Source organism: Papio anubis, chromosome 20 (assembly GCF_008728515.1).
Source record: "Papio anubis isolate 15944 chromosome 20, Panubis1.0, whole genome shotgun sequence".
Taxonomy (NCBI): Eukaryota; Metazoa; Chordata; class Mammalia; order Primates; family Cercopithecidae; genus Papio; species Papio anubis.
The window spans coordinates 32,854,733-32,881,249 of record NC_044995.1 but is presented as its reverse complement, the minus strand read 5'-3'; the positions used below and the strand labels follow the sequence as shown (position 1 = coordinate 32,881,249).

The following is a 26,517-nucleotide window of genomic DNA, read 5'->3' as shown; positions in this document are numbered from 1 at the left end:
GCTCATGCCTGTAATTCCAGCGCTCTGGGAGGCTGAGGAAGGTGGATCACCTGAGGTTAGGAGTTCAAGACCAGCCTGGCCAACATGGCGAAACCCCATCTCTAGTAAAAATACAAAAATTAGCCAGGCGTGGTGGCGTGCGCCTGTAATCCCAGCTACTCAGGAGGCTGAGGCAGGAGAACCACTTGGAACCCAGAGCGGGAGGCTGGAGTGAGCTAAGATCTTGCCAGTGCACTCCAGCGTGGGCAACAAAGTGAGATTCTGTCTCCAAAAAAAAGTGACAAATGGCCGGGCCCAGTGGGTCACGCCTGTAATCCCAGCACTTTGGGAGACTGAGGCGAGAGGATTGCTTGAGTCCAGGAGTTTGAGACCAGCCTGGGGAAGGTATCATGACCGCGTTTCTATTTAAAATATATACGTATGTTTTTAAAAGTGGGACGAGGCACTCCAGAGGCCACATCTGGGACTCATTCACACAGGACTGGGCACTTCAAACCCACAGGGCTTACAGAGAGGTGTTAGCAGCAACTCAAGCTGCTACTAATGTCTTTCAGGGGCATGTTGCGTTTTTGCAACAGCAGGCACAAACAGGGGATATAAAAGCATTTTTGGAAACCCTGAGTTGATAGTAAGAGCTATGACTTTTCAGTGAAGTCTAGTTCCAACTGCCAACACCAACCCATGGCAGAAAAGCCCAATACCGCTCCTCTTCAGATGCAAGAGAGCCCAGATAAACCCTTCATGCTACCCTTTGAGGGAAGATTGCTACACTCCCATTCTTACACATACACTCAAGTGTTCTTTCTGCAATTCTCATTGTTTTAGTTAAGCAACACAGATGCTTTCTTTTGCATAGCGGGGGACAGGCCTGCCAGAACCCTAATCTGTGGAAGCCAGACACATCCCAAGGCGACGTTCCTGCCTCCGGCACATGAGTGTGTTTATAAGCGTATTTATTAAGTTACAATGGGAAGAAAAAACAAAAAGAAGGGCTACTCTTCAAAAACTCTATTTCCAATGTTCAAGCACTGTGAGTGCTTTTTGTTTTCAGACCGCTGGTCCTCGGCTTGAAGCCTCCCTTGGCCCTGGGTCATGGGACAGGGAGAGGCCCTTGCCATCTCCTTGGCCCCATCTCCCCCCAGCTGGCCCGCTCCAGCCCCTTCTTGGTGCTTCTCGAACACTCCCAGGGAACCCAGCCCCAGAGCATCTGCCCTCACCACCGCCCTGCGTGGAACTCCATCTGCCCCCAGATCGTCTCTGTCTGCATGTCACTCACGCCACCTCCCAGGAGGGGCCCCGTGGAGTTCTTCACAGCACATCTGACATGCTCTTGTCTGCCATGTTTACCTGGTTGTCGTATGTCTCCTTGTGAGCCTGTCTGTCTTGGTCACTGCTATGTCCCCAGCACCCAGCCCAGGGCCAGGCACACAGCAGAGCTCAGGACCTGGGTATTAAGTGACTGAACTCAGGTTATAGATTCCACAGGACAAGAGGAGGTCACCAGACACCAGGACAAGAGGAAAGAGAAAGTTTTCTAATAAGCGAGAAGCAGTGGTTCCCAGCGCAGCTGAGACAGTCCTTGCGGTTGAGAGTGGCCGTGGGGGCGGGCGGTCCCAGGAGCTACCTGTGACCCTGCGCACTGGCATTCATATGGTCCCGGATGCTGATGGCCTGTTTGAGCAGACCCTCCACGCTGCGGAAGTAGACGCTGCTGTCCACCAGGTTCTTCACAGCGCTGAAACGGGAGGACAGGCCTGGTCAGTGCCCCGGTCCTGCAGGTAACTGTCTCACGCCCCAGCACTAGAGGTCACCACCAGAGCTCGGTGGGTACCTCGGTGATTCTGTGGGTCTCCCCGAGGACTCACAATGGGCTTACATTTTAGATTTCCCTGATATGACTAAATGATGTCTGCAACATAGCACATTCACTTATCTGCCACTGAAACATCTAATGTTTTGAAGAAGGTATCAGTGTATAAAGATGTCATAAAAAGTATCTCAGTCGTTACTACTGATGATGGGGATGTAAAAAAAAAAAAAAAAAAAAAGGAAAGTAAAAACACCTGGGCACTACGGTTCACGCCTGTAATCCCAGCTACTCAACAGCCAAGGCAAGAGGATGGCTTGAGCCCAGGAGGTTGAGACCAGCCTGGGCAACACAGCAAGACCCCATCTCTTAAAAAAAGAAAAATCTGGGCTGGGCACAGTGGCTCACACCTGTAATCCCAGCACTTTGGGAAGCCGAGGCGGGTGGATCACGAGGTCAGGAGATCAAGACCATCCTGGCTAACACGGTGAAACCCATATCTCTACTAAAAATGCAAAAAAATTAGGCATGGTGGCGGGCACCTGTAGTCCCAGCTACTTGGGAGACTGAGGCAGGAGAATGGTGTGAACCTGGGAGGCGGAGCTTGCAGTAAGCTGAGATCGCTGCACTCCAACCTGGGCGACAGAGCGAGACTCCATCTCAAAAAAAAAAAAAAGAAAAGGGGCCGGGCGCAGTGGCTCACGCCTGTAATCCCAGCACTTTGGGAGGCCGAGGCGGGCGGATCACAAGGTCAGGAGATCGAGACCATGGTGAAACCCCGTCTCTACTAAAAATAGAAAAAATTAGCCGGGCACAGTGGCGGGCGCCTGTAGTCCCAGCTACTTGGGAGGCTAAGGCAGGAGAATGGCGTGAACCCGGGAGGCGGAGCTTGCAGTGAGCCGAGATTGCGCCACTGCACTCCAGCCTGGGCGACAGAGCAAGACTCCGTCTCAAAAAAAAAAAAACAAAACAAAACAAAAAAAAAAGAAAAGGAAAAGAAAAATCTGATTGGATGTGGTGGCTCAGACCTGTAATCCCAACACTTTGGGAGGCTGAGACAAGAGAATTATTTGAGCCTGGGAGTTTGAGACCAGCCTGGGTAACATAGTGAAGTCCCATCTCTACAAAAAATGTAAAAATTAGCTAGGCATGGTGGCACTCGCCTGTGGTCCCAGCTACTTAGGAGCCTGAGGTAGGAAGAGCACTTGAGCCCAGTAGGTCAAGGCTATAGGGAGCCGTGATTGTGCCACTGCACTACAGCCTGGGTGACAGAACAAGACCCTGTCTCAAAAAAATAATAATACATAAAATTAAATTAAAAAGAAATACACATTTCATTATAGACAAATGCTCGCTGGCCTCCCGCCTAGCCCAGTGATGTCTGGGGCAACATCTGTGGTGATGAAAATGTTCTTCATCCATTGAGATGGCTGAGAAGCACTTGGAATGTGGCTAGTGGGACTTGAGAGCTGAATATTTACTAGTTTTCTTTCTTTCTTTCTTTCTTTTTGAGACGGAGTTTTGTTCTTGTTGCCCAGGCTGGAATGCAATGGCGCAATCTCAACTCACTGCAACCTCCTAGGTTCAAGCGATTCTCCTGCCTCAGCCTCCCAAGTAGCTGGGATTACAGTCATGCACCACCACGCCCCACTAATTTTTGTATTTTTAGTACAGATGGGTTTTCTCCCATGCTGGTCAGGCTGGTCTCAAACTCCTGACCTCAGGTGACCTCCCACTGCCTCCCAAAAATGCTGGGATTACTGGTGAGCCACTGCCTCAGCCCCATTTCTAATTTTAATTTTTATATTAAAAGTCCACTTGCTCAGACTGGGCACACTCCTGACTCACAGCAACCTTCGCTCTCCTGTGGTCTGCTGATTCTCCTGCCTCAGCCTCCCAAGTAGTTGCTGCTGGGATTACAGGTGCCCACCACCACACCTGGCTAATTTTGGTATTTTTAGTAGAGATGGGGTTTCACCATGTTGGCCAGGCTGTTCTCAACTCCTGGCCGCAAATGATCTGCCCACTCGGCCTCCCAAAGTGCTGGGATTACTGGCATGAGCCACTGCGCCTGGCCTGATTTCATTTTAATGAGTTAAAGTGAACTGTGCTTAGCCACCCATGGCGTAGATTCCTGGATTAGATGCCACAGCTAGAGGAAGAAAGCACAGGTTTTTTTTTTTTTTTCTTTTTTTTGTTTTTGAGACGGAGTCTCACTCTGTTGCCCAGGCTGGAGTGCAGTGGTGCGATCTCGGTTCACTGCAAGCCCGACTCACAGGTTCACGCGATTCTCCTGCCTCAGCCTCCCGAGTAGCTGGGACTACAGGCGCCTGCTGCCACACCTAGCTAATTTTTTTGTATTTTTAGTAGAGACGGGGTTTCACCGTGTTAGCCAGGATGGTCTCGATCTCTTGACCTCGTGATCTGCCCAACTCAGCCTCCCAAAGTGCTGGGGTTACAGGCGTGAGCCACCGCGCCTGGCCTGTTTTTTGTTTTTTTTGAGACAGGGTCGTGTTCTGTTGCCCAGGCTGGAGTGCAGCGGTGCAATCTCCACTCACCGCAGCCTCAACCTCCCAGGCTTAAGTGATCCTCCCACCTCAGTATCTCGAGTAGCTGGGACTAGAGGTGTGTGCCACCAGACTCGGCTAGTTTTTGTATTTTTTGTAGAAATGGGGTTTCACCAGGTTGCCCAGGCTGGTCTCAAACTACTGGGCTCAAGTGATCCTCCCACCTCGGCCTCCCAAAGTGCTGGGAGTACAGGCATGAGCCCCCGCGCCTGGCTGTATTTCTTTTTTCTTTAAAGAAGAGGTCTGGCTGTATCACTCAGGCTGACCCTGAACTGCTTTCAAGGCATCCTCCCACCTCAGCCTCCTGAGTAGCTGGAACTATAGGCGTGCACCACCATGCCTGGCTCTAGAAACTCCTATTTCTTTTCTTTTCCTTGAGCTAAGGAAGATACTGTCTGTCTGGTCACACCTTGTCCCATCAAGGGGGCCAAGGCTGCCAATGGCAGAATGCTGCTCCAACAGCAGGGTTTCTTGTCCAGGCACCTTCGCCCACACAACCAAACAGCAACACACCAGGGGAACTGCCAGGAGCATCGTTCAGCCACCACCAAAATGGCCTACAGCCCATGTCAGGGGCAAACAGCATATCTGTGCAAAGTCGAGGAACTTCCAAGGCCAACTGGGCAACCCAAGCAACCGGAATAAGGCTTGGGAATACAGTCATGAGGAACAGAACCAAAGCGCAGGAGGCAAGGGTTCAGTAACAAAAAGAAACACCAGCCGGGCGTGGTGGCTTGCATCTGTAATCTGAGCACTTTGGGAGGCTGAGGCAGTTGGATCACCTGAGGTCAGGAGTTCGAGACCAGCCTGGCCAACATGGCGAAACCCCATCTCTGCTAAAATTACAAAAACTAGCTGGGCGAGTTGGCAGGCACCTGTAGTCCCAGCTACTCGGGAGGCTGAAGCGGGAGAACTGCTTGGACCTGAGAGCGGATGTTGCAGTGAGCTGAGATCGTACCACTACACTCCAGCCTAGGTGACAGAGTGAGACTCTTGTCTCAAAAAAAATTTTAAAATAAACAGCCTTATCTGTGCTTTGGGCTTCCCCCTGGCTGCCATCTACCCCACTGGCCCATCTGTGGTCCTGGCTGTGGGACAGAAATGCTGGTCCTCGGAAGCATCTTCCAGAGTCCTTATCCCCGTCTTCTGTGGCAGCTGGGGAGGGGCTCAGCACAGGGAAGAGATCCACCTGGGGCCCTGGCCAGGTTAATCGTGGTAGGGTGGGGCTTACTGGGCAGATGGCTGGGATGCCTCTGAACGCCCAGGAGGCCAGAGCAGCAGCAGGTGGCCCTGCAGCGGAGAGGCTGTGGTGCTCACCTGCAGGCGTATTCCACAGTGTAGATGGCTCCCTGGCTCTGCTCCTCCCAGCGCTGCATGTCTGCCTGTAGGGGGCGCAGGAGATGTTTGGCAAGGGAGGCCACCCCCATCTAGAGGGCCTTCCTCCCATCTCTCTTGGTTGGGGCTCCCCTGAGCCCGCAGGGTGGATGCAGAGAACTTTCCTCCTGCAATTTCCTCCCCTCACAGGTCTAGGCTTTCTGTGAACACCTGGCCACTATGCCTCAGGGCCTTCGCACAGGCTGTTCCCCCTGCCTGGCACACCCTTCCCTTAGATCATCAGACGGCTGCCTCCTTGCCACGCGGGTCATAACTGTTACAGAATAGTATAGTTTGGCTGTGTCCCCACCCAAATCTCACCTTGAATTGTAGTTCCCATGATCCCCGTGTGTTGTGAGAGGGACCAGGTGGAGATAACTGAATCATATAGGCAGTTCCCCTCATCCTGTTCTCCTGATAAGTGAGTTCTCACGAGATCTTGTGGTTTTAAAAAGGGGCCTCCCCCTTCATGGGGCACTCATACTTCTCCTCCTGCTGCCATGTGAGGTAGTACGTGTTTGCTTCCCCTTTTGCCATGATTGTAAGTTTCCTGAGGCCTCCCCAGCCCTGTTGAACAGTGAGTCAATTAAATCTCTTTATAAATTACCCAGTCTTGGGTATGTCCTTATAGCAGCAAGAGAATGAACTAATAATACACACATCTTACCACCTCCTTCAAAATCTACCCCGGATCTGTCCACCACGCCTCTGACCTGGCTCTGCCACCACATGCCTCCTTACTGGTGTCCCAGCCTTGACTCCTGCCCTGACAGCCCCTGCTCCTCCCAGCAGGCCCCAGCTCACCTTGTGCTGGGCCAGCTCGGGGAGGGAGCGACGCACGTGCTCCTGTAGCCGGTACAGGGCCACAGACGGCTCGTTGGCCAGGACGTAGACGCTCTCAGTGAACTTGTCCGTGACTGGATACAGGGTCCACAGGTGGTAGGGGTGGGGCGGGTGTGGGGAGACAAAGCATCAGCCTCCTCATTGCTCAAGTGTTGAGTCCAGCCAGAGCAATGGGGGCATCTGGTGTATCCCTCAGCAGCTAGGTCACCCCTCGCCTATGACAGCCTGGAGGAAGTGGTCACGGCAGGGCTCACTCAAGAGGACATTAACAAGGCCGGGTGCGGTGGCTCACACCTGTAATCCTAGCACTTTGGAGGCTGAGGTGGGCAGATCACCTGAGGTCAAGAGTTCAAGACCAGACAGGCCAACATGGTAAAACTCATCTCTACTAAAAATACAAAAATTAGCCAGGCATGGTGGCGGGCACCTGTAGTCCCAGCTACTGTGGAGGCTGAGGCAGGAGAATCACTTGAATCTGGGAGGTGGAGGTTGCAGTGAGCTGAGGTCATGCCATTGCACTCCAGCCTGGGCAACAAGAGCAAAACTCTATCTCAAAAAAACATAAAAAAACAAAAATTTTAAAAAGAGGACATAAATGAGAGGACATAATGTGTGATGAGTTCATAAGGAGTAAACTTTTTTTTTTGGAGAGTCTTGCTCTGTCATCAGGCTGGAGTACAGTGGTGCAATCTCGGCTCACCACAATCTCCGACTTCCTGGTTCAAATGATTCTCCTGCCTCAACCTCCTGAGTAGCTAGGATTACAGGCACGCACCACCACGCACAGCTAATTTTTATATTTTTAGTGGAGACAGGGTTTCACCATGTTGGTCAGGATGGTCTCGATCTCCTGCCCTCATGATCTGCTTACCACGGCCTCCCAAAGTGCTGGGATTACAGGCGTGAGCCACTGTGCCTGGCCAGCTTGACTGAACTTTTTTTTTTAGAGACAGGGTCTCGCTCTATTGCCCAGGCTGCAGTGCAGTGGTGCGATCACAGCTCACTGCAGTCTCGAAACTCCCAGCCTCAAGCCATCATCATACCTCAGCCTGCAGAGGAGCTAGAACTACAGGTGTGAACCACCATGCCTGGCTAGTTTTTTCATTCATTTATTTTATTTTATTTTTTTTGAGACAGAGTCTCGCTCTGTCGCCTAGGCTGGAGTGCGGTGGCCGGATCTCGGCTCACTGCAAGCTCCGCCTCCTGGGTTTACGCCATTCTCCTGCCTCAGCCTCCCGAGTAGCTAGGACTACAGGCACCTGCCACCTCGCCCAGCTAGTTTTTTTGTATTTTTTAGTAGAGATGGGGTTTCACCGTGTTAGCCAGGATGGTCTCGATCTCCTGACCTCATGATCCGCCCGCCTTGGCCTCCCAATATTATTATTTTTTGAGACGGAGTCTCACTCTATTGCCCAGGTTGGAGTGCAGTGGCGCAATCTTGGCTCACTGCAAGCTCTGCCTCCTGGGTTGACGCCATTCTCCTGCCTCAGCCTCCCGAGTAGCTGGGACTACAAGTGCCCGTCACCACGCCCGGCTAACATTTTATATTTCTTAGTAGAGATGGGGTTTCACTGTGTTAGCCAGGATGGTCTCGATCTCCTGACCTTGTGATCCACCTACCTCAGCCTCCCAAAGTGCTGGGATTACAGGCGTGAGCTACCGCGCCTGGCTCATTTTTTAAAATAGAGACAAGGTCTTGCTATGTTGCCCAGGCTGGTCCTGAATTCTTGGTCTCAAGTGATCCTCCTGCCTCGGCCTCCCAAAGTGCTGGGATTATAGGCATGAGCCACTGTGCCCGGACCCCGGTGAACTCTTCTCATCTTTCCCTCTCAAACCCACTGGTAGTGGACACTGCTGCCTACTGCACTTCCCGGCATTCTTTTTGCCCCCGTGACCACACCGGGGACTCTTCTTCAGAGCATGCCCATAGGACCCGAAAGTGCCTGGAAGTTCACATCCCAGGAGGCCCTCAGCCGCCACTCACCAGTGAGGGATATGAAAACCTGTGTCCCTCGCTGGGCACTGGAACATCCCAGAGCCTAACTTATCCCCCTGGGCTCCTGTGCAGGCCCAGGCTGAGGCCTCCCTCTGCGGATTTTACCTGAGGTGCCCCTCACTCAGCCTCCTCACCAGCCAGCCATGCCCTGTTTCCCCTTCTCCCCTGCAGATGTCTCCTGATGAAATTTTTTTTTTTTTTTGAGACAGAGTCTTGCTCTGTTGTCCAGGCTGGAGTGCAGTGGCACAATCTTGGCTCACTGCAACCTCCACCTCCTGGGTTCAGGTGATTCTCCTGCCTCAGCCTCCTGAGTAGCTGGGATTACAGGCACCCGCCACCACGCCTGGCTAATTTTTGTATTTTTAGTTGAGACGGGGTTACACCATGTTGGCCAGGCTGGTCTCGAACTCCTGACCTCAAGTGATCTGCCCACCTCGGCCTCCCGAAGTGCTAGGATTATAGGAGTGAGTCACCGCGCCCGGCCCTGATAAATTAAGTGCACACAAATCATTACAGGGTCTGCTTCAACAATGGCATTCCCAGCCAGCCAGCAGGGCCCGCCTTTCCTGTCCTATCCCTGGGCAGATCCTAATGGTTCTAGCTTCACCTGTTCTCACTATTATACCACACTGCCCGCATGGGTCCAGGCACAGCCAGGAATGGCCATCTCTTGCCTGGATGCCAGACCCACCCTCTCCCTGGTCTCCCTGCTTCCCCTCCTGCCAGTAGTCCAATCTCCATGCAGCAGATGAGGTGAACTCCAAATGAACAAATCATCTATTCCCACCCTTGCTTTAAACTCTCCCATGGCTCCCACCTGCCAGAGAATAAAATCCACCTTTCTTGCTATGGCCCATAGGGCCCTGCATGTTCCGGCTGCTGCTGACCTCCCTGCCTTTCTTGCCCTCCATCCCTGGCTCTTCGTTGGACCTCCCAGCACTGCCCAAAATAACTTTCTCACTGCCCAAGAAGACGAGGTAGGAGGATCACTTGAGGACAAGAATTTGAGACCAACGCCGGGTGTGGTGGCTCACACCTGTAATCCCAGCACTTTGGCAGGAGGGTGGGTTCAGCCTAGGAATTCAAGACCAGCCTGGGAGACATGGTGAAATCCCACCTCTACAAAAAAGGACAAAAATAAGCTGGTCATGGTGATCTATACCTGTAGTCCCAACTACTCAGGAGGCTGAGGTGGGAGGATTGCTTGGGTCTGACAGGTGGAGGCTGCAGTGAGCCATGATCATACCACTGCACTCCAGTCTGGGCAACAGAACAAGACTCTATCTCAAAAAAATAAATAAATAAAAAAAAAATAAAAAATTAAATGCCTGTATGTGACCTATCGCTCCTTTATTCATTACAGCAGAGCTCTGAACACTCTGTCACCTCAAAGCCTTTGCACCTGCTATTCCCACCCAGAGACACCATTCCGTCACTGGCTCTTCTTCATCCCTCAGGTCTGCTCAAATGTCGCCTCCTGTGCAAGACCCTCCCTGACTACCAAGCTTAACAGATGTCCCCTCCACCTAATTCAGGACCTTGGCATTTTGTTCCTTTCTTTTAATACCAATTTCAACTGATTAGGTTACATGTTCACAGGAAAAGCTAAAAGCTTGAATTTGGGAGAACAGGGCTTCTCTGAGCCTCAGCTTCCTCATCCGCAAAAAAAGAATAACAGCACCTGCCTCAAGGTTTGCTACGGAGATGAATCCAATGCCACCACCAGGGTGACTGCTCAGGAGAGAGAACCCAGGCATGTCTGGGAGTCAAAGGAGGCTAACACGAGTCTCTCCATCTCACCACTGTGCCCTGAGTGGCAGAGCCCAACCTGCCACCTCCAAACTGTGTGACCTCTTACCAGATAAGCCTCCTCACTTTGAATGTGAGCATAACAGCCAGGGGCGATGGCCCATGCCTGTAATCTCAGATGTTTGGAAGGCCGAAGCAGGAGGATCACCTGAGGTTGGGAGTTTGAGACCAGCCTGACCAACATGGAAAAACCCCGTCTCTACTGAAAATACAAGATTAGCTGGGCGTGGTGGTGCATGCCTGTAATCCCAGGTATTCGGGAGGCTGAGGCAGGAGAATCGCTTGACCACGGGAGGTGGAGGTTGCAGTTAGCCATGATCATGCCATTGCACTCCAGCCTTGGCAACAAGGGTGAAACTCTGTCTCAAATAAAAAAAAAAAAAGAGGAAAGTGAGCATAACAGACAGGGCATGGTGGCTTATGCCTCCTACTCTTGCCTTCCGTTATCCATGGTTCCCGAATCTGTGGATTCAACCAACTGTGGATGGAAAATACTCAGGAAAAAAAAAAAAAATCTACAAAGTTTCAAAAAGCAAAACTTGAATTTGACCTACACTAAGCACTTCTTTGAATCCATGTGAATGAAGTGATGTGTAGGCCTGTATTATGTACTCTAGATGTGAGTAATCTAGAGATGATTCAAAGTATAGGGGATTAGCTGGGCGCAGTGGTTCACACCTGTAATCCCAGCACTTTGGGAGGCCAAGGTGCGCGGATCACTCGAGGTCAGGAGTTCAAGGCCAGCCTGAGCAACATGGTGAAACCCCGACTCTACTAAAAATACAAAAAAATTAGCCGGGCATGGTGGTGTGTGCCTGTAATCCTAGCTACTCAGGGGGCTGAGGTTGCAGTAAGCCGAGATCCCACCCCGCCGCGGCACTCCAGCCTGAGTGACAGTGCGAGACTCCGTCAAAAAAAAAAAAAAAAAAAAAATTAAAGAATTAGCCTGACGCGGTGGTGTGCGCTTGTAGTCCCAACTACTGGAGAAGCTGAGGCAGGAGGATTGCCTGAGCCAGAGAGATTGAGGCTACAGTGAGCCATGATCGCGCCACTGCACCCCAGCCTAGGCGACTGAGTGATACCTTGTCTCAAAAAAAAAAAAAAAAAAAAAAGGAAACAACACGCACAGCGATTACTTTACCCCGGGGATTCTGTCAATGCATTACAAATATCAGATAGTTGAGTTTTGTTTTTTGTTTGTTTGTTTTTTTAGACAGGGTCTCACTTGTCACCCAGGGCGGGGTGCAGTGGCACGATCACAGCTCACTGCAGTGCAGTCTCGACCTCCCGAGCTCAAGCAATCCTCCCACCTCAGCCGCCCAAGTAGCTGGGACCACAGGCGTGTGCCACCACGCCCAGTTAATTTTTGTATTTTTTTAGAGACGAGGTCTCACTATGTCACCCAGGCTGGTCTCGGGCTCAAGCGATGCTCCCGCCTAGGCCTCCTATAGTGCTGGGATTACAAAGGCGTGAGCCACCACTCCCAGCCTCAGCTACTGAATTATTGAAACAATCCTGGGGGGACGGGTAATTAAAGCAGATACGGGGCCTTTCTAAAGGTTTCAAAACTAGTCAGCGGCCGAGCTGGGGTTGGACGGCAGTTCAATCACTGCTCCTCGCACGGTCGCTCTGCGCCTGGCCTTTGTGAGGCCGCCCCTCCACGAGTTCCCGGCCCCCTCTGTCCCGCCCGGAGGCCCGCACCACCTTTCTTCCCCTTGAGTTGCATCTCTGGCTCCTCCATAGCGACCGCGGCCGAGCGAACCGGGAAACGGAACCGGAAGCCTGGAGGCTGGGACGGCCACCTAAGTCTTCCCTGCTGAAACTGGACGCCGCACGGTTCCAGTTCCGGCGTCAGAGGGCCCGCCCTCCCCGCTCCTCAGTCTTCGCGGACAGGAAAGGGGCTGTGAGACGGAGGGAAGGAGGCACACCCGGGTGTGGGGCGGTGAGGAGGGGTCGCGACGCCCCTGAGGCTGGTGGAGGGACACCCAGGCAGGAGAGGGGGAAGAACTCTCTCCCTTTCTGAACCCTCTTTTCCCTGAGAGACAAGCTGGGGGAGCCCTCCACGCATTACCCACTCGGACCGCATAAACTCCCTTCTTTAGCCCTCTGCCCCCGCCCTTGCTTATAAGTCTTTGAGACCGCAGAAGGGACCTTGTGGAACGGGACGGCAAAGGTACGTTGCCCCTTTAAGTTCCAGACGCCCCGCGTACTTCCCCTACAGCTTCTTCTTGAGATAGCCCCGCCCATCTACCCGAAGCCGGAGCCGATTGGCTCCCTCTGGAAAAATCTGTGGGCGGGGTAAAGGTAAGCGGGCACAGGCGCTGTGAAATTCTCAGAGCCCATTAGGCCCCGCCCATTCCCTCGGAGTCGGTGAGGAGGGGAAAAGAAGGCGCAGGCGCAACTGCCCTCCCAGGGACCCAGCGGAACCCACGCCCTCCCCTAAGTCTTAAAGGGCTAGAGGCAGTACTTACTGCTTGGGCCCTTCCTCACTTTTGGGGGGCGGGGTGCGCACGCGCAGTGGGGGAGCTCTGGGGTGGGGGTAGCGGTCGAGTATCAAGTTGCTTTCTGTCCTGGCAGAGGAAGCCAGAGCGCTGAGGGTCCAGTCTCCAGCTTGCCTCCCGCTATATCCATTGGAAGAGAAAAGTTTGTGACTTGGGCCCCCAAGTTTTGAGAGAACTGGGCTTTAGGCGCGGGGGCACAGAGGAGGCTCGTGGGGAGGTGAGTGGACCTCCTGGATCGATTTGGGAAGCTCGGGTGGGAATGGGACCAATCACACCTTTGTTGAGCCCTCACTCATTCTGGGGACCCCCCCCCCAACAACCATAGCGAATATTTATTGAGCTCCGCCCTTAGCAGACCCCTGGATAAGCTATGTACAGACGTAATTCGTTGTACGGCTCATTTCCACATTTTGTCGTGGAGGAAATTGAGGCGCAAAGATTAAGTCACATGCCCAAGTTCTCACGGCCTATAAATTGAGGGATTCGAACCCAGACAGCTGACCCCAGAGCCCTGGCTTTTTTTTTTTTTTTTTTTTTTTTGAGACGGAGTCTTGCTCTGTCCCCCAAGCTAGAGTGCAGTGGTGCGATCTCTGCTCACTGCAATCTCCACCTCCCGGGTTCAAGCAATTCTCTGCCTCAGCCTCCCGAGTAGCTGGAATCACAGGCACCCGCCACCGCACCTGGCTAATTTTTGTATTTTTAGTACAGATGGCGTTTCACCATGGTGGCCAGGCTGGTCTCGAGCTCCTGACCTTGTGATCCACCCACCTCAGCCTCCCAAAGTGCTGAGATTACAGCCGTGAGCCACCGAGCCCAGCCAGAGCCCAGGCTTTTAAACATTGCACATTGCAGGTGCTTTGGTGGTGGGGGAGGGTAGACCTCAAAAGCAGTTGGACTCTGGTTTTCATTTCCCTGGCTCTGGTGATTAACCTGGATCTCAGTTTACCCACTCTCACAATGCAAGGCTAGGTATGCAGTCGGTGCCTACTTTATTATAGCTGTTGATAATTATTGTCATCTCTCCCCGTCTGACACCTCCGCCAGCGATCCTCATGGAGCCTACCCAGCCTGCAGAGGACCTCATTTTGACCCAGCTGCCCCCTGCCTCAGAACTTGGGGACCCTGAAGACCCCGGAGAAGAGGCTGCAGATGGCTCAGACACTGTGGTCCTCAGTCTCTTCCCCTGCACCCCCGAGCCTGTGAATCCCGAACCGGATGCCAGTGTTTCCTCTCCACAGGGTAGGATACCTCCTCTGGGATTGGCCCTCTGGGATTCCATCACGATGGATTGTCAGGCCCCAGATGGAACTTTTGTCTTGCTTTCGTTTTTTTGTTGTTGTTTTGTTGTTTTTTGAGACGGAGTTTTACTCTTGTTGCCCACGCTGGAGTGCAATGGCACGATCTCAGCTCACTGCAACCTCCGCCTCCTGGGTTCAACTGATTCTCCTGTCTCAGCCTACCGAGTAGCTGGGATTACAGGCTCCTACCACTATGCCCGGCTAATGTTTTTGGTATTTTTAGTAGAGACGGCGTTTCACCATGTTGTCCAAGCTGGTCTTGAACTCCTGACCTCAGGTGATCCGCCCACCTCGGCCTCCCAAAGTGCTGGGATTACAGGCGTGAGCCACTGTGCCCAGCCTGTTTTTGCTTTTTGATATAGGTTCTCGCTCTGTTACCAAGGCTGGAGTGCAGTGACGAGATCATAGTTCACTGCAGCCTCAACTTCCTGGGCTCAAGCTATCCTCCTACCTCACTCAGCTCCCTAGTAGCTGGGAGTATAGGCATGCAACCACACCTGGCTAATTTTTTTCTTTTTTTGTTTAATTGAGAGGCAGGGTCTCACCATGTTGCCCAGGCGGGTCTTGAACTCCCGGCCTGAAGCGATCCTCCCGCCTCAGCCTCCCAAAGTGCTGGGATTTACAGGTGTGAGCAACCATGCCTGGCCGGGACCTCTGTCTTTATGACCCACTAATAGGACGTGTCTTCCCCATTCAGGAAGGGTTTGTTTCTTTTTTTTTTTTTTTTTTTTACAACTTTGTATATATTTTTTTGTTGTGATAAACTATACATAACATAAAAGTTTGCCATTTAAGCCAGGATTGCAGTACCATTCAGTATCAGTAAGTACATTCACAGTGTTGCGTAACCACCACCTCTATCTAGAATATTTTCTTTTCTTTTTTTTTTTTTTTTTTTTTGAGACGGAGTTTCACTGTTGTTACCCAGGCTGGAGTGCAATGGCACGATCTCGGCTCACCACAACCGCCGCCTCCTAGGTTCAAGCGATTCTCCTGCCTCAGCCTCCTAAGTAGCTGGGATTACAGGTATGCACCACCATGCCTGGCTAATTTTGTATTTTTAGTAGAGACAGGGTTTCTCCATGTTGGTCAGGCTGGTCTTGTACTCCCGACCTTAGGTGATCCACCCCCCTCAGCCTCCCAAAGTGCTGGGATTACAGGTATGAGCCACCGCGCCTTGCCTTTTTGTTTTTTGAGACAGAATCTCGCTCTGTAGCCCAGGCTGGAGTGCAGTGGCTTGATCTTGGCTCACTGCAGCCTCCACCTCCTGGGTCCCAGTTCAAGCAGTTCTCCTGCCTCAGCCTTCCAAGTAGCTGCAATTACAGGAACGCACCACCATGCCCAGCTAATTTTTTGTTTTTTTAGTAGAGATGGGGTTTCACCGTATCAGCCATGCTGGTCTTGAACTCCTGACCTCATTGATCCGCCCGCCACAGCCTCTCAAACTGCTTGGATTAGAGGGGTGAGCCACCACGCCTGGCCTATCTAGAATAGTTTCATCACCCCAAAAGGAAACCCCATACCATAACAGTCCCTCTCCAATCTCCTTCCACCCATCCCTGGCAACCAATCTGCTTTTCTATCTATTTAGATTTTCCTGTTCTGGGCATTTCGTACCAGTGGGATCATAACACTATGTGGCCTTTTGTGTCTGGCCCCTCTCACTCAGCATCACGTTTTCAGAGTTCATCCACATCATAGCATGGATCAGCACTTCCTTCCTTTTTTTTTTTTCCTTTGAGACCGAGTCTCACTCTGTCGCCCAGGCTGGAGTGCAGTGGTGCGATCTCGACTCACTGCAACCTCCGCCTCCCAGGTTCAAGCGATTCTCGTGCCTCACGAGAATCCAGCTACCTCTCAAGTAGCTGGTTTACAGGCGTGTACCACCATGCCCAGCTAATTTTTGTATTTTTTGTAGAGATGGGGTTTTGCCATGTTGCCCAGGCTGGTCTCCAACTCCTGGGCTCAAGTGATCTGCCAGCCTCCACTTCCCGAAGTGCTGGGATTACAGGCGTGAGCCACAGTGCCTGGCCCTTCCACCCTTTTTTTTTTTTTTTTTTTTTTTTTTTTGAGACGGAGTCTCGCTCTGTCGCCCAGGCTGGAGTGCAGTGGCCGGATCTCAGCTCACTGCAATCTCCGCCTCCTGGGTTCACGCCATTCTCCTGCCTCAGCCTCCTGAGTAGCTGGGACTATAGGCGCCCACCACCTCGCCTGGCTAGTTTTTTGTGTTTTTCAGTAGAGACTGGGTTTCACCGGGTTAGCCAGGATGGTCTCCATCTCCTGACCTCGTGATCCACCTGTCTCGGCCTCCCAAAGTGCTGGGATTACAGGCTTGAGCCACTGGGCCTGGCCCACACCTGTTTTTAACTCTTTGAGGGTAGATAGCTAGGAGTGAAACTGCTGGATCAGATGGTCATCCTGTTTTACTTACTGAGGAACTGAGGATTTATTTTTGATTAGAGTCCAAGAGTATGCCTAATTTAGTTCCCTCCCACAACCTTTGTTGCTGCCACTCCTGTCTGGAATGCTCTTCCTACACTTCTTCCTATAGCTAACTCCCCTCCCCTCCCCTCCCCTCCCTTCCCGCCTCCCGGTTTTTTTTTTTTTTTTTTTGAGATGGAGTGTCGCTCTGTCGCCCAGGCTGGAGTGCAGTGGCGCAATCTCAGCTCACTGAAAGCTCTGCCTCCTGGGTTCATGCCATTCTCCTGCCTCAGCCTCCTGAGTAGCTGGGACTACAGTTCATTTTTGTTTTTTTTGTGAGAGCGTCGTGTAGACGTTTGAGACGGAGTTTCGCTCTGTCGCCCAGGCTGGAGTGCAGTGGCCGGATCTCAGCTCACTGCAAGCTCCGCCTCCCGGGTTCATGTCATTCTCCTGCCTCAGCCTCCCGAGTAGCTGGGACTACAGGCACCCGCCACCATGCCTGGCTAATTTTTTGTATTTTTAGTAGAGACGGGGTTTCACCGTGTTAGCCAGGATGGTCTCGATCTCCTGACCTCGTGATCCTCCTGTCTCGGCCTCCCAGAGTGCTGGGATTACAGGCGTGAGCCACCGCACCCGGCCTTTTTGTGTTTTTTAAACAGAGGTTTGCTCTTGTTGCCCAGGCTCCCCTCCCTTCCCTTCCCCTCCCCTCCCCTCCTTTTCCCTCTACCCACTCTTGAGATGCCTCCCGGAGTCCCCTCTCTTCTTGAGACGGAGTCTTGCTCTGTTACCCAGGGTGCAGTGCAATGGCACTATCTTAACTCACTGCAACTCCCTCTCCTGGGTTAAGGCGATTCTCCTGCGTCAGCCTCCCAAGTAGCTGGCATACGCCACCACACCCAGCTAATTTTTGTATTTTTAGCGGAGACGGAGTTTTGCCATGTTACCCAGGCTGGTCTCGAACTCCTGACCTCAGGTGATCGCCTGCCTCGGCCTCCCAAAGTGCCAGGATTACAGGCGTGAGCCACCGTGCCCAGTACCTGTAGCTGATTTCTTTGACTTCCTAAGATCTCGGTGGTGTCACCTTGGGGAGGCCCTCCAGTTACCACATTGCCTAAGAAGGACTTATTCCTTGTGCTCCCTTCTTTCTGTCCTCTTCTACCTGCTTTTAATTTTTTTTTTTTTTATTTGAGACGGAGTTTCGCTCTTGTTGCCCACGCTGGAGTGCAGTGGCGTGATCTCTCTCACTGCAACTTCTGCCTCCTGGGTTCAAGTGATTCTCCTGCCTCCCGAGTAACTGGGATTACAGGCATCTGCCACCACGCCTGGCTAATTTTGTGGTTTTAGTAGACATGGAATTTCACCATGTTGGTCAGGCTGGTCTCAAACTCCTGACCTCAGGTGATCCACCTACCTCAGCCTCCCAAAGTGCTGGGATTACAGGCGTGAGCCACCGTGCCCAGCCTTAAGTTCTTTTGAACACTTATTTCAACTTGAAGTTTTTTATTATGTCTCTATTTCTGATGCACCTACTTGACCCCAGACTCCCTAGAAGGCAAAAACTATGTCTTGTTTGCCCAGAACATTGCCAGGAAGGGAGGAGAAAGATGCATCCTAGGTATTCAAGAGAGTAGAGTGAGTGAATGGTGGAGTCCCAGGCACTGCCTTGGGTAGCTCCAAGACCCCAGGGAGACACCAAAGGCAGTGGCATGGTGGCTTGTGCCTGTAATCCCAGCACTTTGGGAGGCCGAGGCAGGAGGATCGCTTGAGCCCAGGAGTTTGAGACCAGCCTGGACAATATAGCAAGACTCCATCTCTACCAAAATAATTTTTTTTTAATTTGCTGGGTATGGTGGTACCTGTAGTTTCAGCTGCTCAGGAGGCTGAGGTGGGAGGGTGGCTTGAGCCCAGGAGGTTGAGGCTGAAGTGAGCTGTGATCACACCACTGCACTCCAGCCTGGACAACAGAGCAAGACTCTGTCTCAAAAAAAAAGCCCAACAGCCAGGCTTGGTGGCTCAAGCTTATGATCCCAGCACTTTGGGAGGCTGAGGCAGGTGGATGATTTGAGGTCAGGAGTTTGAAACCAGCCTGGCCAACATAGCGAAACCCTGTCTCTACTAAAAATACAAAAATTAGCCAGGTGTGGTGGCGGGCGCCTATAATCCCAGCTACTTGGGAGGCTGAGACACAAGAATCGCTTGAACCCAGGAGGTGGAGGTTGCAGTGAGCTGAGGTCACGCCATTGCACTCCAGCCTGGGGGACAGATCGAGACTCCATCTCAAACAACAACAACAACAACAGCAGCAAAAAACCAAATGGGCTTCTGTCCTGAAGCCTCAGAACATCTACCGAGGGGAAACTGAGGCCTATTGTCTCTCTCCCAGCAGGCAACTCCCTGAAGCACTCCACCACTCTCACCAACCGGCAGCGGGGGAACGAGGTGTCGGCTCTGCCGGCCACCCTAGACTGTGAGTGAGCCCACGGTCCCCAACAAGGAGAGGAGTAGGAGGGTGGGAGGGCCTGTGAGGAGCAGTTGTGGACAGAGGGTAAACTGAAGCACAGAGAAGCAAGGGGACGAGTGAGGACTCTGCCTCTGTCCTGCCCCAGCCCTGTCCATCCACCAGCTCGCAGCGCAGGGGGAGCTCGACCAGCTGAAGGAGCATTTGCGGAAAGGTGCGTGTCCACACACGTGTGCTGGCATGTCCGCGCCTAGGTGGTATGCATATGGGTGTCCATGCCCACTCATGACGCTGATGTGACCTGTGAGTGTCCACGTGTGTGCTTGTATCTACCTGTCTGTGTGACCTTGTCCATGTATGTCCATCGACGTACACTCCCCTTCATTCCTGTCTAACCCCAGCCCCCCACCTCGTCCCCCTTTGGCAGCACTGGGGATAGGGGGCAGGGGTGCAGTCTGGTGGTATCGCCTGCCCCCTCCTGCCAGGTGACAACCTCGTCAACAAGCCAGACGAGCGCGGCTTCACTCCCCTCATCTGGGCCTCGGCCTTTGGAGAGATTGAGACCGTTCGCTTCCTGCTGGAGTGGGTGCGTCCCAGCCAAGCTGGGCAGCTGGGGGGTTCCCGGGGGTCTTAGGGTGGGCTGGGTTCTTGGCTGTGTTTGCTGGTGCCTTGTCTTTGAGATGCGGCTGCTGGCTGGGTGTGGTGGCTCGTGCCTGTAATCCCAGCACTTTGGGAGGCTGAGGCGGGCAGATCACTTGAGGTCAGGAGTTCAAGACCAGCCCGGCCAACATGGGTGAAACCCTGTCTCTACTAAAAAAATACAAAAATTAGCCAGGCGTCGTGGCGGGCACCTGTAATCCCAGGTACTCTGGAGGCTGAGGTGGGAGAATTGCATGAACCCAGGAGGTGGAGGTTGCAGTGAGCCGAGATCGTGCCACTGCACTCCAGCCTGGGCAACAGAGCGAGACTCCGTCTCCAAAAAAAAAAAAAAAAAGATGCAGCTGCTGTGGGTACCCCAGGATTCCTGGGTATGCCCCAACCCATCCCACCACTGCCCCTTCTTCTCCTTGCAGGGTGCCGACCCCCACATCCTGGCCAAAGAGCGAGAGAGCGCCCTGTCGTTGGCCAGCACTGGCGGCTATACAGACATTGTGGGGCTGTTGCTGGAGCGTGACGTGGACATCAACATCTATGACTGGGTGAGGGACTGCCCTCCCCCGGGACCTCTCAGCCTCCGGGCCTTCATTCCTGCCTCAAACATTCACAGAGCACCTGAAAGGTGCAGGCCTGCTCTGGGTGCCAAGAACACGAGACAGCCCCATTCCCAGCCTCACAGAGCAGAGCTCCCCATGTGGGGAAGGCAGACATGGAAACAGGCAGCTGAGATGCAGTGAATTGCGCTATGATGACAGATGCACAGGTGGCTGCAAGAGCCCCGTGTGGCCAAGGGAAGTCAGAGAGGGCTTCCTGGAGGAAGGTGTCTAAGCTTAAGACCCCAAAAAGTGAGATGGGCCCAGTGATGAGCAGGAGGAGGAACCATATTCTATTGGAGGCCAGAGAGTACAAGGCATTGTGAGAATGAGGAAGAGGTAAACCTTTGGTTTTTCCTGCCCCTACCCACAACAGAATGGAGGGACGCCGCTGCTGTACGCTGTGCGTGGGAACCACGTGAAATGCGTTGAGGCCTTGCTGGGTGAGTGGGAGTCGGGACTGGCCCCAAGGGCCCCAGCGCTCCAGCAGGCCCTGCGGGGATCCTGAGGGTAGGGAGACGCCCGAGCATTGCTTGAAGAGTTATTGGAGCAGGTGGTCACTGCCTGCTCTTCTCGGAGGGTGGATCAGAGGGGAGGAGGTGGTAGGACCACACGGGAGTCAGGGTCTGGGTCTAGGATCTGGCCCAGAGGCTGAGCACCTCCATCCTCCATGGCTCAGAGACCCTTCAGCCACGTTCTTCAGTGGAGACCGAGATAGCAGAGGTTGCACTCTTGTCAAAAGGCCACATGGGCGATAGGCAGACCCACGACTGCATTGTGGGGAATGAGGGGTGCCATGGGATCTCCCAGGTCCCCAGACCCCATTCTGGGCTCCCAGGCCCCACCCTCTAGCACCCTCCCATCTCCCTTGCAGCCCGCGGTGCTGACCTCACCACCGAAGCCGACTCTGGCTACACCCCGATGGACCTTGCCGTGGCCCTGGGATACCGGAAAGGTCGGCCTGAGACACACAGGGCAGGAATGGGGTCCCGCCTGGGCACATCCCAGTCCTGACTCCTGGGGCTCCGCATGTGCTGGGGTAGGGAGGACAATGGGTGTCAGTGACTGGGGCCATGATGGGGGACACATAGGCATGGAGAGGCCCAAAGAGGGGCTTCTCATCAAAGAGCCCCAAAGTGGCCAATGGAAGTCAGAGAGGGCTTCCTGGAGGAATGTTTCTGAAGCTTGAGACCCCAAGAAGTGAGATGGGCCCAGCCCTGGGATGGGGAGGTCAGGGAAGGATTCTGGGGGACCTGAAGGGAGGGAGAATGGCATCCAGGTGGGAGGACTGGCCCCTGCGGAGGCCTGGCAGTGAGGACACCAAAGGGTAGGCAGCCAGGCCACAGCGCACAGAGCCATGGAGGCCGCCCCTCTCCATGGCGGGCAGTGGGTTTGAACAGGGACCATAGGCAGACCCGAATTTGACTCCATTTCCTCTGTCACAATGGGACCCCAACTTCCCCATCCATCAAATGGGGAGATCCCCATTGAACCGACCCCCTGGGTTCATGGTAGGGATGGAGGGCTTAGGAAATATCCCCCCACCTTCCTTCGGAGTTTTACTGTGTTTGGGATGGAAATCATTCCTCATCCCTCTTGTTTTCAGGAGGTTTGTTTTTGTTTTGTTTTGTTTTTCGAGGCAAAAAGTCTTGCTCTATCACCCAGGCTGGAATGAAGTGGTGCAGGCAGAGCATGGGGCAGGCAGAGCTTACTGCAGCCTCGACCTCCCAGGCTCCAAGTGATCCTCCCACCGCAGCCTCCCGAGCAGCTGGGACCACAGGCATTCATCACCACGCCTGAGTAATTTTTTCTTGTTGTTGCTTTTTTTTTTTTTTTTTAGACGGAGTCTCGCTCTGTCACACAGGCTGGAGTGCAATGGCGCGATCTTGGCTCACTGCAACCTCCAACTCCCTGGTTCAAGCGATTCTCCTGCCTCAGCCTCCTGAGTAGCTGGGATCACAGGCGTGCACCACCATGCCTGGCTAATTTTTTTATTTTTAGTAGAGACAGGGGTTTTACCATGTTGGTCAGGCTGGTCTTGAACTCCTGACCTTGTGATCCGCCTGCCTCAGCCTCCCAAAGTGCGGGGATTATAGGCATGAGCCACAATGCCCGGCTGTGTTGTTTTTTTTTTTTAGAAGAGACAGGGTCTTGCTATGTTGCCCAGGCTGGTCTCAAACTCCTGGGCTCAAACCGTCCTCCTGTCCCAGCCTCCTAAGTAGCTGGAACTACAGGCATGTACCAGTCTACCCAGCTAATTTGTAAAATCTTTTTAATGTATTTTTTGAGACAGAGTCTCGCTCTGTCACCCAAGCTGGAGTACAATGGCATGATCTCGGCTCACTGTAACCTTTGCCTCCCAGGCAAACAATTCTCCTGCCTCAGCCTCCTAAGTAGCTGGGATGACAAGTACCTGCCACCACACCCGACTAATTTTTTTTTTGAGATGGAGTTTCGCTCTTGTCGCCCAGGCTGGAGTGCGATGGTGCGATCTCGGCTCGCCACAACCGCTGCCTCCCAGGTTCAAGCAATTTTCCTGCCTCAGCCTCCCAAGTAGCTGGGATTACAGGCATGTGCCACCATGTCCAGCTAATTTTTTGTATTTTTAGTAGAGACAGGGTTTCTCCATGTTGGTCAGGCTGGTCTCGAACTCCCAACCTCAGGTGATCCACCCACCTCAGCCTTCCAAAGTGCTGGTATTACACGCGTGAGCCACCGCGCCTGGCTGCACCTGGCTAATTTTTGTAGTTTTAGTAGAGATGGGGTTTCACCATGTTGGCCAGGCTGGCCTTTCCTGACTTCAAGTGATCCGCCCACCTTGGCCTCCCAAAGTGCTGGGATTACAGGTGTGAGCCACCAAGCCCAGCCTGATTTTTAAATTTTTTTGGTAGAGACAGGGTTTTGCTATGTTGCCCAAGCTGGCCTCAAATTCCTGAGCTCAAGCAGTCCTCCCCTCTGGACCTCCCAAAGTGCTGGGATTACAGGTGTAAGCCACCACGCCCAGGCCCATCTTTTCATAAAAGTCACAATTCACACATTTTGCTTGGTAAGAAATATTTTTATATTAATAATTCTGAAAAGCTATAAAAATGCATTTTTACTAACTTAGGGGAAGTTGAGGTTCCTGGGATGGGGCCTAGGTTCTCCCAGCTTTGCTCTGTAATGCAGGTCTCTGTAGGGGTCCTTGTTTGTTCCCGAAGGGGAGAGCGCAGGTTGGCCTGTGCCTCCATGCCCCTCCCGATTCAAACTCACAGCCCACCTTTTCCCTGCCCCATCTCAGTGCAACAGGTGATCGAGAACCACATCCTCAAGCTCTTCCAGAGCAACCTGGTGCCCGCTGACCCTGAGTGAAGGCCGCCCGCTGGGGACTCAGACACTCAGGGAACAAAACGGTCGGCCAGAGCTGGGGAAACCTAGAACTGGCTTCAAAGGCAGCTCCTGGACAGGTGGTGGGAGGGGACTCTTCCCAAGAGAAACCAATAAACCTTCTGTGCAGAATTTGAGGGACTTTGCTGTGCTTCCCGGAGGGCTTCCTGGAGGAGACAGCCCCCAGAGGTCTCACACCTTCTCCCCAAGCACCCGCAGGTGGTAGATGACCACACGGCCAAAAAAGTCAGTGGCATCCTCAAATGTCACCTTCAGCCGGTCCACTTCAGCAGCTGGTATGGGGAAAGTGTGATCGTGGGTAGTCAAGGGAAACAGTTGATTTCTGGTTTCCCACCCGCAGGCCCCCACCTCTTTCAGACCCAGCTCAGACTCCACTGATGTGGGCAACCTGGGGAAGCTGCAGGCCCCTCTAAGCCTCTGACACAGAACAGGTGGTCATCAGCCCCATTTTACAGAAAAAGTGATGGCGTCCTAGAGGTCATGTGTTCAAGATCACACATCAGGGTTCCCATTCAGGTTTGGGTGAGTCCAAAGGCACAGACCACCCCACTCCAGAAGCAGGGGCAGGATATCTGAAGCGAGTTGTTGTCCTCAGGGTAGAAATCTGCAATCTTGCGGAGAGCCTGACTGCCCTGTGAACCTTCAGCAGAGAAAGGCAATGAGTGTCTGGGGTGACCCCTGGAACCCCCGCCACCCAGGGCCTCCTAGTACCTTCCAGGCAGCCCCGGCGACTGGAGAAGCCACCCTGAAACTGGATCTGCAGCTGGGAGACACGGATGAGCTGGGGAAACTCCAGTGTCACCCACTGGGAGGGGCCCTGGAAGCAGACAGGAAAACTGAGGCACAAGCTCACTGCAGGCAGGGCCCTGCTATGCCTATCTCATTCACACAGTCCTTGTTGAGGGGGAGAAGAGAGAAATTCGGCACTTGTTCCTTTCCTGGCCACCTATGGGGACCCCCTGACGTTCTCAAGCCATGAAATCTGAATCTGAATCACCCCAGAGATGAAGGGTCGAGGGAGGAGCCTCACCTGGTCTGAGTTCCAACATGTCTCCTCATCCTGGTCGAAAAGATGTTTTTTTCCAAACTGCCGGGTGTTGCGATTCAGCACCGAACTCACCCTGGAGGCACCAGGATCAGGGCAAAAAGAGGGGCTGAGACCAGCTCTCAGCTCCGCGGAGGGCCTGACCTCCACAGCTCTGTCCACTGAGGGCTCGACCCCAGGCTTAGGGCTTCGCCACTGCCTGTCCCCACAGACTCTTACCTGCTCACTGTCTCTGGACAAACCAAAGAGTGGGTCATGTCGGTTCCACAAGACCTCGCAGGGCTTAGGATTGGGCACAGCCTTGGTTCGAATCCCGGCGCCTCCTCAAGCCACAGGGCGGCTCGATCTCGGCTACGCCTTGGCCTGCACGTCCTCACCTGTAACTTGGGAGGAGACCCGCCACTCCTTCGCCCACCCCAGTCCTAAAAGTCGCCTCGATCAATCTCCTGCCGGAAGATTTGGGAGAGAGGATCAGGGAAACCGCCAATGACCGGAGGCCGGGCCTCTCAAAGGAAACAGATTTCCCGCGGGTTTCGGGGGCGGTGGCTTTTTGTGCGAATCTGTTTCTCTGCGAACAGAGCTCTTGGAGCCAAATGTTGGGACCCGGAACCGCGTGGGCTCGGCGCATGCGTGTTGTAAATCCGGTGCCCACAGTAGCCGCTCCTGGGGCGGGGCTTGATTCGACCCCGCCCCTTCATGCTCGCTTCTTAAAGGGCCCGGGTTCAATGATTGAATTTACCTTGGTTTCCTCGAAGCTGTAGGGAAAAGGCTGGCTGCGCGCGCGGGGCGCTGTCCCTCGGCGCGCGAAGGTGTAGAGCACTGGTTTTGACTGATTTTGGAATCCGAGAGACTTCTTTTTTTTTTTTTTTTTTTTTGAGGTAGGGTCTCACTGTCGCCCAGGCTGGAGTACGGTGGTGCGATCGCGGCTCTCTGCGACCTCTGCCTCCCAGTCTCCAGCAGTCCTCCTACCTCGGCTTCCCGAATAGTTGGAACTAGCAGGCGCGCACCACCACGGCCAGCTAATTTTTTTTTTTTTTTTTTTTTTTTGTAGAGATGAGGTTTTGCCATATTGCCCAGATTGGTCTCGAACTCCTGGGCTCAAGCGATCCGCCCACTCTCGCCTCCCAACGTGCTGGGATTACAGGCGTAAACTACCACGCCCGGCCAGAGAGACTTCCTATGACAATGTCTTTCTTCCTACTCTAACCTACTCTACCCTAACCGCTACCTAACGCTAAATGCAGCTTGGGAATCCCTGAACTTCACTGCCTCCCGGAGGCCAAAGGCAGAGTTGTGGAAAAGGCCACGATGTTGGGAGTATCTGAAGTCCTCATCAACCCTTTGTGAGATATATATATACAAAAATATATGTATACACACATATATATACATATACACATATATATATATATATATATATATATATTTTTTTTTTTTAGACGGAGTCTCACTCTGTCGCCCAGGCTGGAGTGCAGTGGCTCGCTCTCGGCTCACTGCAAGCTCCGCCTCCCGGGTTCAAGCGATTCTCCTGCCTCAGCCTCCCCAGTAGCTGGGACTACAGGCGCCCGCCACCATGCCCGGCTAATTTTTTGTATTTTTAGTAGAGACGGGGTTTCACCGTGTTAGCCAGGATGGTCTCTATCTCCTGACCTCGTGATCCACCCGCCTCGGCTTCACAAAGTGCTGGGATTAAAGGTGTGAGTCACCATGCCCGGCCCCTTGTGTTCTTGTTTGGACAGAGGAGCCCTGGCCTCCAAGTTT

General features: G+C 53.2%; 4 protein-coding genes across 10 annotated transcripts in view; 1 reads left to right on the top strand and 3 right to left on the bottom strand.

The window, feature by feature from the left end:
* Nucleotides 1-1,735, bottom strand: part of LOC100997555 (myocyte-specific enhancer factor 2B) — a 38,446-nt gene extending 36,711 nt beyond the window's left edge. The window contains exon 1 of the mRNA XM_031659729.1: nt 1,625-1,735. Coding sequence (XP_031515589.1) covers nt 1,625-1,646 — 22 coding nt within the window. The 5' untranslated portion in view covers nt 1,647-1,735. The remainder of the gene's footprint in view (nt 1-1,624) is intronic.
* Nucleotides 936-12,431, bottom strand: BORCS8 (BLOC-1 related complex subunit 8). Its single transcript, XM_031659737.1, has 4 exons — nt 12,101-12,431; nt 6,553-6,665; nt 5,692-5,756; nt 936-1,735 (listed from the first exon to the last, which is right to left on the bottom strand). The coding sequence occupies exons 1-4, from the start codon at nt 12,135-12,137 to the stop codon at nt 1,621-1,623; spliced, it is 330 nt and encodes a 109-aa protein (XP_031515597.1). The 5' UTR covers nt 12,138-12,431; the 3' UTR covers nt 936-1,620.
* On the top strand, nt 12,268-23,822 carry RFXANK (regulatory factor X associated ankyrin containing protein). 6 transcript variants are annotated; one of them, XM_003915216.5, is made up of 10 exons: nt 12,268-12,569; nt 12,974-13,114; nt 13,942-14,136; nt 19,000-19,083; nt 19,223-19,288; nt 19,560-19,660; nt 20,148-20,273; nt 20,701-20,767; nt 21,199-21,279; nt 23,605-23,822. In XM_003915216.5, the coding sequence occupies exons 3-10, from the start codon at nt 13,950-13,952 to the stop codon at nt 23,673-23,675; spliced, it is 783 nt and encodes a 260-aa protein (XP_003915265.1). In that variant the 5' UTR covers nt 12,268-12,569; nt 12,974-13,114; nt 13,942-13,949; the 3' UTR covers nt 23,676-23,822. The 6 variants fall into 6 exon arrangements, with proteins under 6 accessions (XP_003915265.1, XP_009192199.1, XP_009192197.1 ...); XM_009193935.4 differs by having other exon boundaries at nt 12,299-12,569; nt 19,003-19,083; XM_009193933.4 differs by lacking the exon at nt 12,268-12,569 and adding an exon at nt 12,589-12,700.
* On the bottom strand, nt 23,362-25,404 carry NR2C2AP (nuclear receptor 2C2 associated protein). Of its 2 annotated transcripts, none has more exons than XM_009193932.4 (5): nt 24,976-25,404; nt 24,742-24,832; nt 24,423-24,528; nt 24,284-24,351; nt 23,362-24,005 (listed from the first exon to the last, which is right to left on the bottom strand). In XM_009193932.4, the coding sequence occupies exons 1-5, from the start codon at nt 25,011-25,013 to the stop codon at nt 23,883-23,885; spliced, it is 426 nt and encodes a 141-aa protein (XP_009192196.1). In that variant the 5' UTR covers nt 25,014-25,404; the 3' UTR covers nt 23,362-23,882. The 2 variants fall into 2 exon arrangements, with proteins under 2 accessions (XP_009192196.1, XP_003915269.1); XM_003915220.4 differs by having other exon boundaries at nt 23,362-23,999; nt 24,976-25,402.
* Nucleotides 25,405-26,517: the final 1,113 nt, after the last annotated feature.